The sequence below is a fragment of the Ursus maritimus genome, unplaced genomic scaffold, assembly GCF_017311325.1.
Source record: "Ursus maritimus isolate PB19 unplaced genomic scaffold, ASM1731132v1 scaffold_19, whole genome shotgun sequence".
Lineage (NCBI taxonomy): Eukaryota > Metazoa > Chordata > Mammalia > Carnivora > Ursidae > Ursus > Ursus maritimus.
The window spans coordinates 27,719,011-27,735,702 of record NW_024424341.1 but is presented as its reverse complement, the minus strand read 5'-3'; the positions used below and the strand labels follow the sequence as shown (position 1 = coordinate 27,735,702).

Here is a 16,692-nt window from a genome sequence, read left to right as displayed (position 1 = left end):
CTTCCGGGGAGTCTTGATATAGAGGTGGTAGAGCCACTTCAGGACGGCGATCCTGGTCATCATGCCGATCGCCATGTCACTGAGGTGGCAGTTCAGGACCTGCACAATCCCATCGAGGTGGAGGGTGACTGGGGCCCTTTCGGTGCTGTGGGCAAGATCAGGGAGGAGACACACGTTGAAGCCACTGGAGCCCCTCCCCCCAGGCCGCAGCGCCACCCTGGCCCGCACTCAGAACCACATTCCACCCCCGTCTCCTGGGCACAGTGGTTGGGAGCGGGCAGGTGGCACCCATCCTTGTGTGGCTCCCAGAGGGCTGGTTTCACCCCCTCAACCTTCCTCCTTCCTTTCTAAGGCCGGAGCCGTGACAAGCACATGTGGGGGAAGAGGGTCAGTCTGCTGCGTGCCCTCCCGCTTGCCCAGCACTAGCCTGGCCTGGCCAGGAGAAAGCCTCTCTGATGTCACCGGGCTGGGCCCCAGAAGACCGTGGGGCTGAAAGGCTGTTTAGCATCTTCAGGGCGTTGAGTCCAGACCCTTTGTTGCTAAAACACAACACCACCTCCAAGGAGCCCAGGGCAAAGCCCTGAGAACAGCCCTGAAGAGCCAATAGGTTTTCACCAGGTAAACGAAGAACTTTTCTCGAGTAAGGACAGGGGTCATGGCTTTAGATCTTGCCATACTCCAGGCCATGTGGCAGAGGGTCTGGCTTGGTTGAGAAGCCTGTGAAGCTGTAACACTCTTGTCTGAGTCAGGCAAGAGGCACCGCAGCCTCTGCCTCTGAGAAGCAGCCTGTTCAGACTGTGCTTTGCTCCCGCGACGCATGGGCTCCCTGGCCCAGAGCCTCGCTGGTGTCCGGGCAGATGGAAGTCCTGCCGAGCGGCCCTGGGAAGGGTGGGTGCCACGGGGACCCTGACTGACACAGCTCTCTGCCCAAAGCACGGTTCCCGTGGAGAGGCTGGAGTTTTCAGGGACAGAGACAGCACAGGCAGAGAACCTACGGGTGTTCGGGAGGGGCTCTCTTCCCACGGTAAGTCACCCCGTATTTTGCCCAAAGGTATCATGACACGTATAGCCCAGGGGCTGCCTTTCCCAAGGAAGCCAGCCAGGCAGCGCAGCTGTCCGCCGCTACGAAATGGTCTCGCGTGGTATTTCTAGGCTGCTCCATTCTTCATTTGCAGCAGGAACTCGATGCCTGTGCTTCCCTAATTCGCCCACAGCCTCTCTGAAGCTCATTTGATGTGAGTTCCTACAGGGCCCCATTGTCAGCTCTGTAACTGCTCAGCGGAACTGCTATTGACTAGGGTTTGATGATTCCCCTACGGTGCTCATTTCAGGGGTGACAGTGGGCACTCCTGTCCTCTGGAAGCCGGAGGGGCTGGGCACGCGAGTGACAGGGCCCAGCAGCCCTGAGCCTCTGGCCGGAGCCGCCCCTGAGATTTCCCCAGGAGTCATGTGGCCGGAAGTTCTGGGGTCTTCTGAGAATATCCAAACATCTAGATTCTTTGGGAGCCTAAGACAGATGGGGAAACTAAGGCACAGACAGACAAGTCCAGGGTGGCAAACACAAGCTCCCAGCCAATCTCCTCATCAATTCCTCTTTCACGCTCACTGTTTAATAATAGATTATTAATAAATTAACAGAAATATAATGTGAGCCACTTGTGGAATTTCACATTTTCAAGTTTTGTATTAACAAGTAACAAGAAAGAGGTAGAATTTTAATGATATATCCTTCAATGAATCTAACATGCCCAAACAGTAGCATTTCAACATATGATCAATATAAAAATCAATATACACGTCACTCATAGAGTACTTCATATTCTTTAGTGTTTCCTAGGTCTTCGAAATCCAGCAAGTATCTCACCCCAACAGCACACCTCCATTCAGACCAGCCACGCGGCACGTGCCCAGCAGCTCCATGACAGCGGCCACCGCCCCAGGCAACAGAGCGTGGCAGTGTCCGGCTAATGAGCTACCCTATGGCTTCCAGAGCATCTCCTTTCTTCTCTGACAACTTCCTAGACACTCGCTCTGCTCCTGCTGATGACCAGGACTTACTGTCTCATCTCTAAGTCCTTCTTTTTCCCCATCCTGCTGGCCTCCTACCTGGCTCTTTCTGGCATGCTATTATAGTTCCTCTCCTTGAGAAGCTGGAGAAGTTCCAGAAGCCTACCCACAGCCCAAGGCCTTAATAAAGGAGGAGCTTAGGAGGCTGTGAGGAAGGAGCAGAAGCCGCCCCGTCCCTGCCTCTTCTTTTCTAACCTGGTGAGCCCCTGGTCCACAGTGTATCCCTTTCCCCAGCAGGAGCTGCAGGACATTCCAGCTGCCACATGGGGACCAGGGTGCAAGGAGGACCCCGTCCCTGGCAGGCCACCACCACTTTCTTAGCTGAAATGGCCCCCTTGGGAGCCAGGCCTTGTTTTCCCTCCCCTGGGTGAGTCAGAACTGTACCGGCCAAGCAACGGCTGTGTCCTAAGCTATTAGTGGGGAGGAAGGCAGTGCCAAGTCCAGCTCCCCCAACTCCACTCTGCAGATCAGGCCCAGAGGCTACCCAGTAGGAAGTGGTAGCACCAGCAATTTGAATGTGAGCAGTCGGAGTCTAGAGTGGCCTTGCCCACCATACGGCACTACCTCCTAATGGGCCAGACTCAGGAGAGTCCATTTCCAACTGGCCCCTGACAGAGGCAGCAAGATGGCAGCCCCTCTGCAGACTGGCCACTCGCTGGCCAGGTCAGACCTGGCAGCCCCACGTACTGGAGGTAGAAAGAGGTCGTCGCATACACCTTTCAATATATTTTCTTGTCAGTACAGCAGACAAAGTCTCTATGTGGGGCGAGAGAGGATACTGGGAAAGCCTGGTGCCGATCTGGGGCGGGGGCGGGGGGCACTCCAAATCTGAGCGGCCCAAGTAGGGCTCTAAGATGCTAGATGGTCCCTGGGGCAGCTGGACTACTTGCTTCACTGCGGTCCCTTGCTTCGTTTCTAGCCAGCTCAGTGTCTCTACTGAGAGACAAAGCAAGGGCCAGCCCATGGTGGCATCTACCTCAAGTGGCACTGTGTCAAGGCCAAACAACAATTTCATGGAGCTGGTGTGTGAGGACTGGCAGCATTTTGTGTGCTAACATTCTCTGACTTTCCCCACAGCAAAACTCCCCAGACACGGGCACCTTCAGGTCACTGGTTAGGCAGGTGTCAGCTTCAACTAACCAAGAACATTATAGCTGAAAGGGACCTCAGGTTCAAGTTACTCGATCCTTCAATGCACAGATGAGATAGTACGGGACTTGCCCAAAGTCATGCGGCCATGCCCTGAAAACTTATTCCCTTAGCTGGAGACACTCGCCCCAGGGTCTCACTACCCTGGCTGGCTGGAGCTGAGGCTCAAGGGAGGCAGGCACACCCCAGGGCACCAGGGAGACGGATCTTCGTGCCCAGGAAAGATCCACCAGCTGTGTGCTGGGCTCCCTACATGCTCTGTGGGAAGCCGGAACTCTGAGAACCTGGGCTCTTCTTCCAGAGGGCAGGCCGCATGGTGTGCTCAGCCACTGAGCTGCTGCTGGCCTGGGGCTGAGATGGGGGAGCCTCCGCCCTGGCTTACCCTGCCCAGGGAGCAGAAGGGAGCTCACTCCCAGTTTAAAATACATTTCTGCATCGGTTCCAAAAAGTCTAGACTAGTCACTCCTGGGGGCTTCTGAGTTATTTCAAGGTGTCTACAAAACTCCATTTCCACTGAGCATTTTCTCATAAAGCATCTCATAACTAATGTCTTACACATACACGCACTACATTTTCCAAATGCATGGCACTACTGTGGCTATTAAAATACCGACTTATTAAATAATACTTCTGATACTACCAATAAATAATGATAGATTCCAGTGGTTCTCTCTGGGAGGTGGCACTTCATTCCCGTAATGTCTAACTGTGTATAGTGCTCGTGTGTCACATCTCTAATCAAATTAGAATACAGGTAAATAAGTAAAAAAAAAAAAAAACTGTTTCTGAATTCAACTTTTTTTTTATAAAGTAACTTTACAACTTCTTTTCAGTCAGCAGATGCTAAGAGTTGGGAAGCACTGAATTCCAGATCTTTCTGCTTGCCTTTCTGCAGCCAGCTATACCAGGAGACCTATACTGAATGGCGCTTGGCGAGGGCCAGGCCGTCGGAGTGGACGCCTGTGCGCATGGCAGCTCCTGGGCCCAGGCTCCCGCATCAGCCGAGCGAGGGAGGCTGACAAGCAAAGCTTTTGTAACTCCCAGTGCAACCAGTAAAGGTCACACCAGCGGGCCTGGGGCTCAGCGGCCTAGCATGAATTCCAACTTGGCTACTAAGAAGCTGAGTGACTTTGGGCAAGAAGTTAACCTCTCTGGGCCTGTTCCCTCATTTGTAAAATGGGGATAATAATGAGGTTCTCATAATAGTAATTGTCACTAAAACGTGTAAAGTGCTTTCTGTGGGCTGGGCACCATTCTACTCTCTTTACATATTCAACTCATATGAGCTCCACACCTCTAGGAGGTAGGTACTATCACTGCACCCAGTTTACAGATGAGGAAACTGAGGCAGGGAGAAGGGCCACAGAGTCAGGATGTATGTCCAGGCGGTTAGACTTCACTGTGCAGGGGACTCATGAGAGCTGAGGGCGGCAGTGGGTCTGGACAGTCGCAGGACAGGTTTTGTTTCTTGGTGATGCTGGAAGGTGCCTTCTTGCCCAAGCTCAGTCCCCCTCTGGCAGCACCTACTGGAGGGAGCATGCACCCATCCTACTGTCCTCAGCTGCTGTCTCCAGGGAGTGGGGGTGGGGGGCAGGCACCGTGGCTCAGGTTTCATGACTCTGAAGGCCGCCCCCCTCTCTGGCACAGCTACTGACTCAGACTGGCAGCTGCCACGAGGAAATGGCCATTCGTGGGAGACAGAAACCATGAGATGATTTGCTCTTGGTTTTTAATTTTAAAAGGGTAGGATTTGGCATGGGCTCCCGAATGACAGGTATAAACCAAAGCCTGGTTCCAGTGAGGCAGTTCCTACCTCAGCTTCTAGACCCGCCCCAGCAAATGGCACCCCTGCGTCCCATCAGTGATGTCTGATCTCTGCTCCTCCTAGACCTCCCTTCACCTCGCACTGCCACCCCCTGGAGCAGGACAGTCCCCTGTGGCCTACACCACAGCACCAAGTCTGCAACAGGCGTCAGTGCTCCCCCTGTTGCCTCTCCCTCACGTGCCCTCCCTGGGGCTGCCAGAGGACCTTCCACGTCACACGACTGCACCGGGCACCACCACTTATCAGGCAAGCTCCCCTGGCCTCGAGAACAAAAGCTGACCCCTCTGCAGGGCGCCATCTCCCCGCACCTCCATCCAGAGCTCTCCCCCAGCTCCAGAATCAGAGATCCAAACCTGCCTCCTTAACCACCCCCCGGGGGTGGCACAGAGCCCTTGACTGGCCCACTCACACACCTGTTCCTCCTTCCACCCTGGCTTAGGAAATGCCAGGATATCCTGAGTTGGCTCAAGGCCCAAATCTAGAAGTTATTCTTTCCCTCATGTCTCTACTCTCACTCCACCACAGGCATCTGCAAATCCTGTCAATCCATCCTTCAGAACAGAGAAAAACATCTCTCCAACTTTCTCCATGTTCTGCCCCTCTTCAGGCCGAGCCTCTTTCCCTTCTTACGGGTGGCAGCAGTGCCTCCCAGCTGGTCTGCACTTACCAGACCCTTCCTAAATCCCCTCTCTACACAGCAGCCCCCAGATCGCCTGTCTCTCCTCAGCCCGAAAATGGAAATACTACTACTAATGACCCCATGGGATTTAAGCATCAGCAAAATCCAATGACGTGACACAAAGTATTTGACACAGCGGGCCTAGGAAGCACTCACGAGTGATCATCCTTGTCAGCCACGATGCTGGCGAGCTTCAGCTCTGGCGCCATGGCTCGCCCCCAACACCTCGAGTCCCCCGCCACAGAAACCACTGCCCTGTATCTGTCTCCCCATGAGAGAACCTCAAGGTTGGGGACCACAGTCAGGAGTCACAGCTTTACCTTGGAACCTGCAGGGCTAACACAGGCAGGGACTCTGGGATATGTGACAACTAACCAGACGAATACATGAATACCGTCTCCTGCCTTGCGCAGACGATTAAGAGAGGTTTTGGAGCAATCCACATTTCTAGTCTGTACTCACGTACTTTGAAAACCCCCACAGGGTCCTTAGGGAGAAGAATAAATGAACAAATGATACAAGAGGAGGAAAGATCTTAAAGGTCTGGGGAGAAGAGAGCCTCTCGGGGGTTGAGTGCAGATCTTCCTCTTCATGAGTGTCCCGCTCCCTGGCGCCCAGGTTCAGTGTTGAGTTCAGAGGGAAGAAACCCGCTGCAGAAGAACGCCATCCATTGCAGCCCCACAGAAAAACTGACACGGGGCGAGTCCAGGGGACTTGGGACAGGGACAGAATGGCGAGAACTCCCTCTCCAGGGGAATGCCATCACCCTGCACACAGTATGTAGGGCACTGCGAGGAAGGGAACGCTCTCGCTGCTTGGCCTGCACTGCCCCCACGTGGAAGGCTGCGCTATGACAGCTGACCTGGCGCCCGGGAGAGGAGCGCTCTTGCTGCCTACCGTCCGTCGTTCCGACTCTTGGACTCCCGGACGGCCTTCTCCTTGTCAGTCCTGTCAGCCCCACGTTCTCCTGACAAGCAAATGTCCTGGGCAAAGGCGTCTGTGTCTGCCTGTAGCCACCACGCGCTGGTTATACTTTTACGACTTGTACTGACTGACCTCCAGCAGCTTCTTTTTTTTTTTTTTTTAAAGATTTTATTTATTCATTCGACAGAGATAGAGACAGCCAGCGAGAGAGGGAACACAAGCAGGGGGAGTGGGAGAGGAAGAAGCAGGCTCATAGCAGAAGAGCCTGACGTGGGGCTCGATCCCAGAACGCCGGGATCACGCCCTGAGCCGAAGGCAGACGCTTAACCGCCGTGCCACCCAGGAGCCCCCCTCCAGCAGCTTCTAATCCCTCCCCATGGCTGCTCGTCCGTCAGAACTGGGGGGACTGGGTTTGCTGAGAGTCCTTCAGATTCCCTCACCAGGCACCTCCCGTGCCCCATCTGGAGACCTTACCCTGGGTCTTCCCTGCAGTTTCCTGCACCCAGGGAAGATCTAGGCCACTTGCTTTCTATCAACACCTGTGGCCGGCACAAACCACTTACCTGGCTGGCACGAAGACACTGCTGCTGCTACTGAAGCTGGCATCACGAGAACCATCGGGGCCTCCTGGGGACAGTGAGAGGAACACGGCGTCATGCCAAAGGGTCTTTGGAGTGAATGGGATCCCCACGGTGGGGACACAGACGCTATAGTTTCCCACACCTTGATTCTGGCTCTTGAAAAGGACTGTGGCTCGGGAGCCCCGAGGACACAATGCCACTCATTCCCCAAAACCTTCTGGAGAGCACCCATGCTTGCAAGTTTCTAGGCACAGCGATCTCAAGAGGAGGACGACACCCATGCTCACACATCTGGGAAATCTCAGAAGGGACCGCTGGCCCGAGGGCAGCGGATGTTACAAACCACTCCTGGGACAGTCCACATCATTAGCCACCAGGGAAATGGAATCAAAGCTGCCAGGAGGCACCATTTCACACCCACTAGGGGGGCTAAAACAAAGACACAGTAAGTGCTGTGAGGCTGTGGAGAGACCCCGGGCCCTGCGGGTGGCGCTGTAAAAGGTGCGGATGCTCTGGCAAACAGCCTGGCAGTTCCCTAAGGCCTCAAGCAGTTACCCTATGACCCGGCAGCGCCACTCCTAGAGACAGAGCCCAGAGAAAAGGACGCTTCTGTCCACACCGGAACCGCACGCCACATTCAGAACAATCCAGCTGTCTACCAGCTGATGAATGGATCAATAAAATGTGTTAGCGCCGTACAATGGACTATTATTCCGCAATCACACGGCGTGAAGTACTGGTGTGTGTTAAGATACGGATGAACACTGAAAATACGCCAAAGGAAAGAAGCTGGCCGCAAAAGCCCACATATTGTAGAGTTCCATTCGTATGAAATGTCCAGAATGGGCAGATCTGTAGCGGCAGAAGGTAGAAGAGAGGTTGCCCAGAGCTAGAGGTAAGAGGCTGTTATACCCATTTTCTTAAATTAAAAAAAGCAAAGCAAAAACAAAAACCTTTTTATTCTGAAATAATTTTAGATTTATGAAAAGTTGCAAAAATAGCACAGAATTCTGTTTACCCTTCACCCTGCTGCTCCTACCGTTAACATCATACGTTACTAAACCATGAAAGTAGCACTGATACAAGACTAGTAACAAAACTAGAGACCTAATTAGAATGTCACCGGTTTTCCATTCATGCCTTTTGTTCCAGGACCATTCCGCAGGCTTTCCTTATTTCATGAACTCGGTATCATTGAAGCCCTGGTCGGTTACTCTACAGAATGTGCTGCCACTTGGATTGGTCGCGTGTTTTCTCATGATTAGGCTGAGGTTACACATTTCTGGAAGAATGCCACCAAAGTGATACGCCTTCTCAGCACATCACGTCAGGGGTACATGATGTCTGTCTTGTTGCTAACCTTACTATCTGATTGTGGTAGGGTCTGCTGGGTTTCCCTCCTGTGAGTTACTCGTCTCCTTTTTGTAATCAGGAAATATCTTGAGGAAGACATAAGACTAGAAAAATATCCAGTTTCTTCCTCAAACATTCCCCTGCTGATCTTGGCATCCATTGGTGGATCTGTAATAATTATTACAACAACTCAGAGCCTACTGGGGGAAGGGTCAGGTGTTTCATATTTTAATCCATACTGACAAGCTGCTCTTTAGGAAGGTTCTACCAATAGCAAATGCACTTCAGGAACAGAGGGGCAGTCGATCCCGGGGAAGCCTCACACAGGGATATTAGTAATCTTTTACATTTTTGCCAAGTTGATGAGTAGAAATGGTACGTTGTTTTACTCTGCAATGCCCCCATTCCCAGCCTAGCTGTGCATCTGTGGCTTCCCTTTTCGTATTACTCCCTCCTCAGAGAACCAGGGTGCACACAGCACTAGCGGCACAGACTCCGAGCCCTCGGGCCGAAGTCTGAGCCCGGACTCCCCTACTTACTGGCTGTGTGACCTTGGGCAGCTTGCCTGACTTCGCTTCCTGTCTCTCACCTGTATGATGGGGTAGCTGGTGCTTCCCACACAGGTTTGTTAGGACAGTATGTGAGCTCACATCTGTTAGGTGTTCAAAGTAAAGGCCTTCCCTATGTTTCTATTTATTTCCTAAGGACAAATTCTTAAGCGTTTATGGCTTCTGACACATACTGCCAAACGTATCTACCAGACAATGTATTTCACTTGTTTACTCTCTGCCTCCCGCACTAGGAATGCTTCTTCCCCCCCAAATCTCTACAGGGGACATGTATTTCCTTTATAATCAGAGTAAAATATTGGGGTAGGGTAGGGGCTGAATGGAAGCTAAGGAGAAGGAGAAGATTCAGTTCAAATGACTGCCATGGACCTGGCTTGGAGCCCCCAGTCCTCTGTGACCACATGCAGGGCCACCGGATTCATTCACTGTGGGTCTGCTCCTGAGCTCATGAAGGCAGGACCTGGGTCTGATTCACCTGCATCTGCAGGGCCCATAGAAGCTGCTGATACACCTAGACCTATCAAAGCCTAGCAAATGGATGGATTCCATTGCACGTCCATCACCAGCGATTGCCAGCCCTCTCCTGGAAGCCCTATCTACAGCTTTGCCCTTCACCTGCCACATGAATTTCTATCCCTGATCCTCTATGGTCCCTCATTTAGGACCTACCAGGGGCCCATTACCATCTAGGAAAGGCTTGTGATAAAAAAATAAGGACTCAAAAGCCCTTCCCTGAGAATCTTGCTAAGTAGATGCATATGTGATATGCATGTATCAAAACAATTTGACACGAAAGCACCTGTTCCTGAGAGTGTCTGGACTTAGCCATGTGCTAAAAGCTTTATAAGCAAAAATCTCGTCTAAAACTCACCATCACTCTATAGGTTTGATGTTATTATTGTTATCCTTATTTAACAAATAAGGAATCTGAGGCTTAAAAAGGCTCAGTGCCTTGTCCAAGGGCAACATAAAGCAAGTTAACAAAGCCAGGACTCACCAGCAGGCCGCTCTGACCCCAAAATCTAGGCCAGGACACTTGAGACAGTCAGGTAGCATCGTGGAGGGGAAGAGGGAGCACAAATCAAGAGCCGCAGGAACTTGGAGCAAGGATACTGCATTATGGACCCCTGAAGTGGCAGGGCCAAGGGGAAGCCAGAACAAGCGGGGAGGGGCTAGGAACAGTGTGGCACAGAGGAGGCCCCGCGCTCAGAGGTGAGGGCGAAGCGCACGTGTGCACATGTATGCTCACACACAGAAGGCCTGGCTGACAAGCCTCGTCATGGGTCTTGCCTCCCCAGAGGGAGATGAGGCAGGAGGTTCCTGCCTTTGGCCAGGTGACCAAGGCTGGAACAGCGGAACGAAACAGGAATAAGAAAAAGCGCCCGAGGCTGGGAAGAACCTGTGGACTTGACCAGCTGAATCACTGCCGTCTGCTGGCTTGCTGAGGCCTTCCTGGCCCTTTGGTAGAGCGGTGGTTACAAGCTGAGCATGTCTCCAGTAGAGGTGGAGCCCCCAGATTAGCCGTCATCATCTCTAGGAACTACTATAAACCAAGCTTTGCATCTGCTGAAATGCCGTTTACGAGGCAGTAAAAGCCAGAGCCAAGCTGCCTGAGCGTATCCCGGGCTCGCATGGGAGTCTCTGAAGCAGGGAGCTGTTTCAAGAGCGCTTAGGAAAATGATCTAAAAAAGTAAAAGAAGCTGCATTGGCTGGCAATGGTACCCCGGTTTCTGGCAGGCCAGGACACTACTGCTGAACCCCCAGTGCTCCGGCTGGGGTTTTTAGCAGCTGCCACGACCTGCAGAATACAGTGGTTCCTTCCCACAGGGCCTAACTTGTTGCCACATAAGCAGAAAGGGTGAGGTAGGTGCTGCTGGGTTCCACTCTGGGGGAAGGGGCAAGAACTCTATTTAAAAAATTCAGACATATTTCAGGTAACATAAAACTCACTATTTTAAAGCATACAACTGGGTGATTTTTTTGTAAATCCACAAAGTTATGTAAGCATCACCACTACTTAATTCTAGAACATCTCCATCACCCCCCAAAGAAACCAGGTATCCAATTCCCTCTTTCCCTCCAGCTCAGCAACCATTATTCTACTTTCAGACTCAAAGGATTAAGAGGCACTAACTTTTAAAGTCAGCATAAAATATTCAAAACTTCTGCATGCTGCAACTTGTCAAGCCAAAAACAAAACTAAGCAAAACAAAACAAAAACCAAAAGAAGCCATCCCACAAACAAAAAACAGCAGGATGTGGGATTATATAAACCGTATGATCTCTTATACACGGAAATATCGATACGGATACGGAAAACGTATGTTATATGTTACGTGTACACAACAGAAAAAATATGCCGAGATTACACTAATTGCCTGTGGTGGGGACTACTTTCCAAATTTTCTAAAATGAGAATAAAAAAATGAAAAGATAATAAAATACTTATACGTCAGTGAAAGTTCACAAAACAGGTCTATCCCTGAGATTCTTCTAGTTTCTCCTAGTAAGAAAGCTCCAGCCTTGAGAGGCCCACACTAACTTTATGTCCCCAAGTTTTCTTTTTCAAGGAGCTGCCAAAAAGGTTTCAGCCGCTGCATTGGCCGGGAATCGAACCCGGGCCTCCCGCGTGGCAGGCGAGAATTCTACCACTGAACCACCAATGCTCCACTTGAGGGCTGCTGTGCCTCCAGCTGTTTTGGGGCTCTTGCTCACCAAAGCTACGCACAGCTGTAACCCGACACCTGAGCTGCTCCACAGGGAATGCTGCTGCTTCTGGGCCGCCAAAGCCAGGACAGGACGCCTGTGGGGCTCATGTGCCTGACACAGGGCTCAGATGTTCAAGAGAAGTCGGAGAATGGCAACGGGAGAAAATGCTTAGGAATTCTTTTGGCTCCTGGAACGCAGGTCCAGACCTGAGTCTGTCAGCCTTAAAAATGTGGGTAAGTTCTGCATCAATTTACGCTCTGGCTGACTCTGCAAAGGTAAATACCACCCCGAAGCTGATCAGAGCCCTCCTACTGAGAATAGAGGCCCCTTAATAAAACAAAGAGTTCCCAGAGTCCATAGTCTCTCATGCTTCATTCCCCCTTGTGATTACCCCCCCCCTTTTCTTTATCCCTTTCTTCCCCTACCGATCTGGGAAACAAACTGAGGGCTTCAGAAGGGAGGGGGGTGGGGGAATGGGATAGACTGGTGATGGGTAGTAAGGAGGGCACGTATTGCATAGTGCACTGGGTGTTATATGCAACTAATGAATCATCAAACTTTGCATCAGAAACCAGGGATGTACTATATGGTGATTAACATAATATAATAAAAAAACATTAAAAAAAAAAAAAGAGTTCTACCCAACATCTAGAGAGTCAAAGTCCAGACTCTAATTGACATAAGAGTGGTTTACTTCATGTTATGGAGAAATAAGACAACACTGCTGAAAGAGTCTGAAAGGACGGCAGGGCCATCTCATTTTGCAAAGACACTGACTGGGGCGGTAGAGCCCCCCATGACTGAATAAGCTGCATCTGCAGCTTTCTTAGCCTTCTCCCCTGAGCACCTGGCACAGTCGAGGCGGCCGGCTTCTGGGCAGCCGGACGTCTACAGTCAAGATTCACGTGAGCCCGGCAAGCTGTACTCCTCTGCCAGGCTTCCCACATTGAAAACAACTCTTTTCTGTAGCCGGACACAGAAAATGATTTTAAAAAGGCTTAATGCTCTTTGAGGCAGTTAGGGTTAAGAGCAGGGTTTCTGGAAGCAGACTGCCAGAGTTCACATCCCAGTTCTGCCAGATCCCGGCTGTGTCACCAGTCTTCCCTGTGACCATCTGTAGAATGGGAGTAGAGCAACTCCTACCTCATTGGGTAGTTACCAGAATTAAATGAAGTAACATTTGGGAAGTAGCCTTGGCTGGTTAAGTGAGGCCCCATGTCAAGTCACCCCGGGAGGTGAGGGGCGGGAGGCAGAGCCTACTCACCACTGGCTGTCCCTTCCTGCTTGGCCAGGGAGTCATCGGGGTTGGGCTCTACCTGCCTCTGCGCCACGGGCTTCAGCTCGTCAGGCTCGTCATCCTCAGGGGTGACCAGCTTCATCAGGCTTTGGTTACACACGTTGGCCACCTCCTTGATGCCTGAGTCCACTGATGTAAGGAGTAGCCCCACCCAGGGGGTGTTACCTAAACCTGATGTCACTGGCATTGGTCAGGGACTTGGTGTCCCCCCCCCCCCCCCCCGCTGAGGTGGTNATTAGTGGGCAGTCTGCACTGAGTTCCTGTGAAATGCTCCTGTCTTCTCGTAGGACCCTTCCTGGTGGGCTTCCTACCAACAGGATTCCCCCACCCGAGACAGGGCAGTGTGAGCTTAGCGGCTTGGAACCGTGGGACCTGGGACAGCTGCTCTAGATCTGTAAGTAACCAGGCAAGGTCTGGGGACAATGGTGTTAGCGCCATGTCCCTGGTGCCACCCTAGTGCTGTGTCCTGCTCCGCTACTTGCTCCCCAGGTGCTAGGGGCTATCTGGAGCTGTGAAGGATCCTAAGGGAACCCCCATTGCCCCACACCGGGGTCCCGCAACTTCACAGCCTCCTTTGGGGCTGCTCTGGTTTCCCCTCTTCACAGCGAAGGATACTTTTCTTGCGGTCATCGTAGGCCAGGCAGGGCAAGACAGCAGTCAGGATTCCAGAAGAGTAGGGCAACATCACCCGACCAGCCAGCTGGATGAACTCCCGCATCCAGCACATGGCTGTCAGCTGGATCAGGTCATCTGGAAGAGGAATTGGTGGGTTCCAGGAGGGTCAGCACGAGCAGCCAGAATGCTTCCTCCCACTGACCATGCCCAGAGGAAGGGACTGGAGGGGACCCAAGGGCCTGCATTGCTTCTAGCCTCACTGATACGCTCTCACCTTCCAAAGATACACACAGGTGCCAGGTTGGGAAGGAACGACAATCTTGTAGCAGATATAAGAAGAGTGGCCATGATTCTCTACCCTCTGCACCCAGAAAGGGGCTCCACTGCTCCTCTCATCAAAGGGTGAATTCACTTCCCCCCTGCTTGAATCTGGGCTGGCCTTCCTACTGTGGCCACAGAAGGTGTAAGAAGTGAAGGTGTGGCTGGTTCAAGCCCAGGCCTCCAGGGGCCTTGCTCCCCTCTACCACGTGTCTTGGGACCTCACTGATGCCATAGGAATGCATCTGGGTTAGCAGGCTGGATGATGAGACACATGCACCAACGGTCCCTACTTCCCAGGTGACAGCCAGCTAAGTGGCAGACATGAGGGAGGCCACTCAGCAGCCTTAGATGACCCTTCGGCTGACTGCAGGTGCATCATCAAGTGCAGCCAAGCCTGGCCAAGGTGAACAGAGCCACCTCGTGACCTACAGACTCCTGACCGACAAAAAGCAGCTATGTGAGGCAGTCATGTTTTGTGGTGGTTGGATACGAACAGAAGCTCCTGGGTACACAGTCCCAACCTGCACTTCAATTCATAGTGAAATGCCAAGCTTCCCAGCAAGAGGGTCTCCAGACCTTACTGCAGGGTCAGACCAAGCACAAGGGCCTAGACAGTGATGGAGGAGCTGAATCTCTCTCCCGCAAGGACACACCACTGCACCGGCCCGGGGCCAGCGGCTGCGGGTTTGTGCTCCGACCAGGGCTCTTGCTGCTTCTGCGGAGGTGGCGGTGGCCGCGGGGCCATCATACGCACCTGTGGTCTGGCAGTGGATCACCAGGATGTTGGCCATCTCCGCAAACTTCACACTGGAGGGGTTCTTCTTAATTTCTTTCAAGAACTCTCCAAGGACCACCTCACACCTACCAACGAGAGAAGAAGGAAAACAGCACATATGAGCCAGGGCCGGAGGAGCCTCTGCCGCCCCTGCTTCTGTTCCGGGTGGGCCACCGAGAGGGGACTACACTTGGCAGTTGCTGGATGGCTATTTTCCAGAGACTGGGGGCTGATGAGCTCTTTGCTCCTCAAGGCATGAAGCACAGGAGCCAGGACGAAGAGAGTGAACTTAATCACCCGCGGCCGCCATCTGCTGGGTGTGGGGCGCGTGTGTGCACTGAGCAGCTGCCCGCCCCCTCCCTCCACTCACATTTTCCGAATCTCTTTGCCGTTGTCGCCCAGGATCTGGAAGAGCCCATCCAGGATCTCCGGCAAATAATCCAGCAGGTTGATGTCTGGCACGGACTCCAGAACCAGAATCTGACCCAGGGAAAGAGACCAGGAGGGAAAGTTACACCAGCCTGGGAACCTTCGTCTCCTCCTCACCAGTACTCTGGGACTGGGCAGGGAGAAGGCGGCCCTGCTGACGTAGCGTTTCATGGTGCTACAGGCGCCCCCAGCAGGTGGGGCTTTTGTTAAATGTGCGGGAGAATGGTGACTTGGCTCCAAGGAGACTTTGATGCCACAGGGAGAAGGGAAGCACGGGGTAGGACAGACAAGGCTCGAAGAGGTAGGGCTGCTGAGAGTAGCACCCCTGGCTTCAAAGAGACATTGGGGTGTTTCCCGGGACAAGGAAAGAACTGTATCATTGGGGGCAAAGATGATGTGCTTTGCGGCAGAATGGAATACACGTGTTTCGGATTACCTGATGTCACTGGCTGTTAGAGGGATAACAATGAGGCTCCTCTGAGCCACAGGAACCGCCCAGGGTGTGATAGAGGGCGGATTTTACTAAACTAGAGGCTCCTTATGGCTGGAGAAACTGTCGTGGGGCTGGCCCTTACCCAGGAGATGATGAACTGCCGGGCGTACTGGTTATTGGAGTAAATCCTCTCCCGCAACAAAGGGATGAAGCCCACCAGGTCAAACTTGTTGCTCTCCGTCACGATGTCCTGTGGATCAAAGGCATGTGAGCTGCCGAAAGCCAGAAGCCAAGGGCAGCCTGACCTGACGGAATTATCGGCTCAGGGCTAGCCCCAGGGGTCAGGTAGCCAGAGAAGGAAATGAGGGCTCGTATTATGTAGGAGAGGTCCCGGAGCAACCACTCTCTCACAGGCCAAAGGACAAGCAAAAATGCTGGAGTAAAAGCAGGAATCAGAGCCGAGGACTCATACGGCAAAACCCTCCATCTGGATCAAATGCCCTGGTGGGCTTAGCATCAGCAGCCGCCTGTCCCTGGGAGCAGGGTGGGAATGGGAGGTGATGGGCACTCTCCTTTGGCCTAGGTGGAGCTAGCACGAGGGGATGTCTGGGGTGACAAAATGTTTCTGTATTTTGATTCTGCTGGTGACATAAATCTGTACACTTGTCATAGAACCGTACACCAGGGGCACCTGGGGGGCTCAGTCAGTTAAGCGGCTGCCTTTGGCTCACGTCATGATCCCAGGGTCCTGGGATCGAGTCCCACATCGGGCTCCCTGCTCAGCAGGGAGTCTGCTTCTCCCTCTCCCTCTGCCCCTCCCCCTGCTTGTGCCATCAAAAAATATATAAATAAAAAAGAACTGTAAACCAGAGTCATTTTTACTGTATGTAAATGAAAAAAATTTTAAACACTAGGAAGAGTGCCCCCAGGGATAGAATTTATAAGCTGTATAGACAGATGGAAGAG

General features: G+C 52.5%; 1 protein-coding gene and 1 non-coding gene across 2 annotated transcripts in view; both read right to left on the bottom strand.

Moving 5' to 3' along the window:
- The window catches only part of VAC14 (VAC14 component of PIKFYVE complex), a 100,432-nt gene that overhangs the window by 70,082 nt on the left and 13,658 nt on the right, over positions 1-16,692 (bottom strand). The window contains exons 5-11 of the mRNA XM_040633559.1: positions 15,869-15,976; positions 15,235-15,344; positions 14,844-14,950; positions 13,769-13,903; positions 13,121-13,273; positions 7,208-7,271; positions 1-145 (exon numbers count right to left, since the gene is read on the bottom strand). Of these exons, the coding sequence (XP_040489493.1) occupies positions 1-145; positions 7,208-7,271; positions 13,121-13,273; positions 13,769-13,903; positions 14,844-14,950; positions 15,235-15,344; positions 15,869-15,976 (822 nt within the window). The remainder of the gene's footprint in view (positions 146-7,207; positions 7,272-13,120; positions 13,274-13,768; positions 13,904-14,843; positions 14,951-15,234; positions 15,345-15,868; positions 15,977-16,692) is intronic.
- On the bottom strand, positions 11,743-11,813 carry TRNAG-GCC. Its single transcript has one exon. It is a non-coding gene; the product is annotated as a tRNA-Gly (tRNA).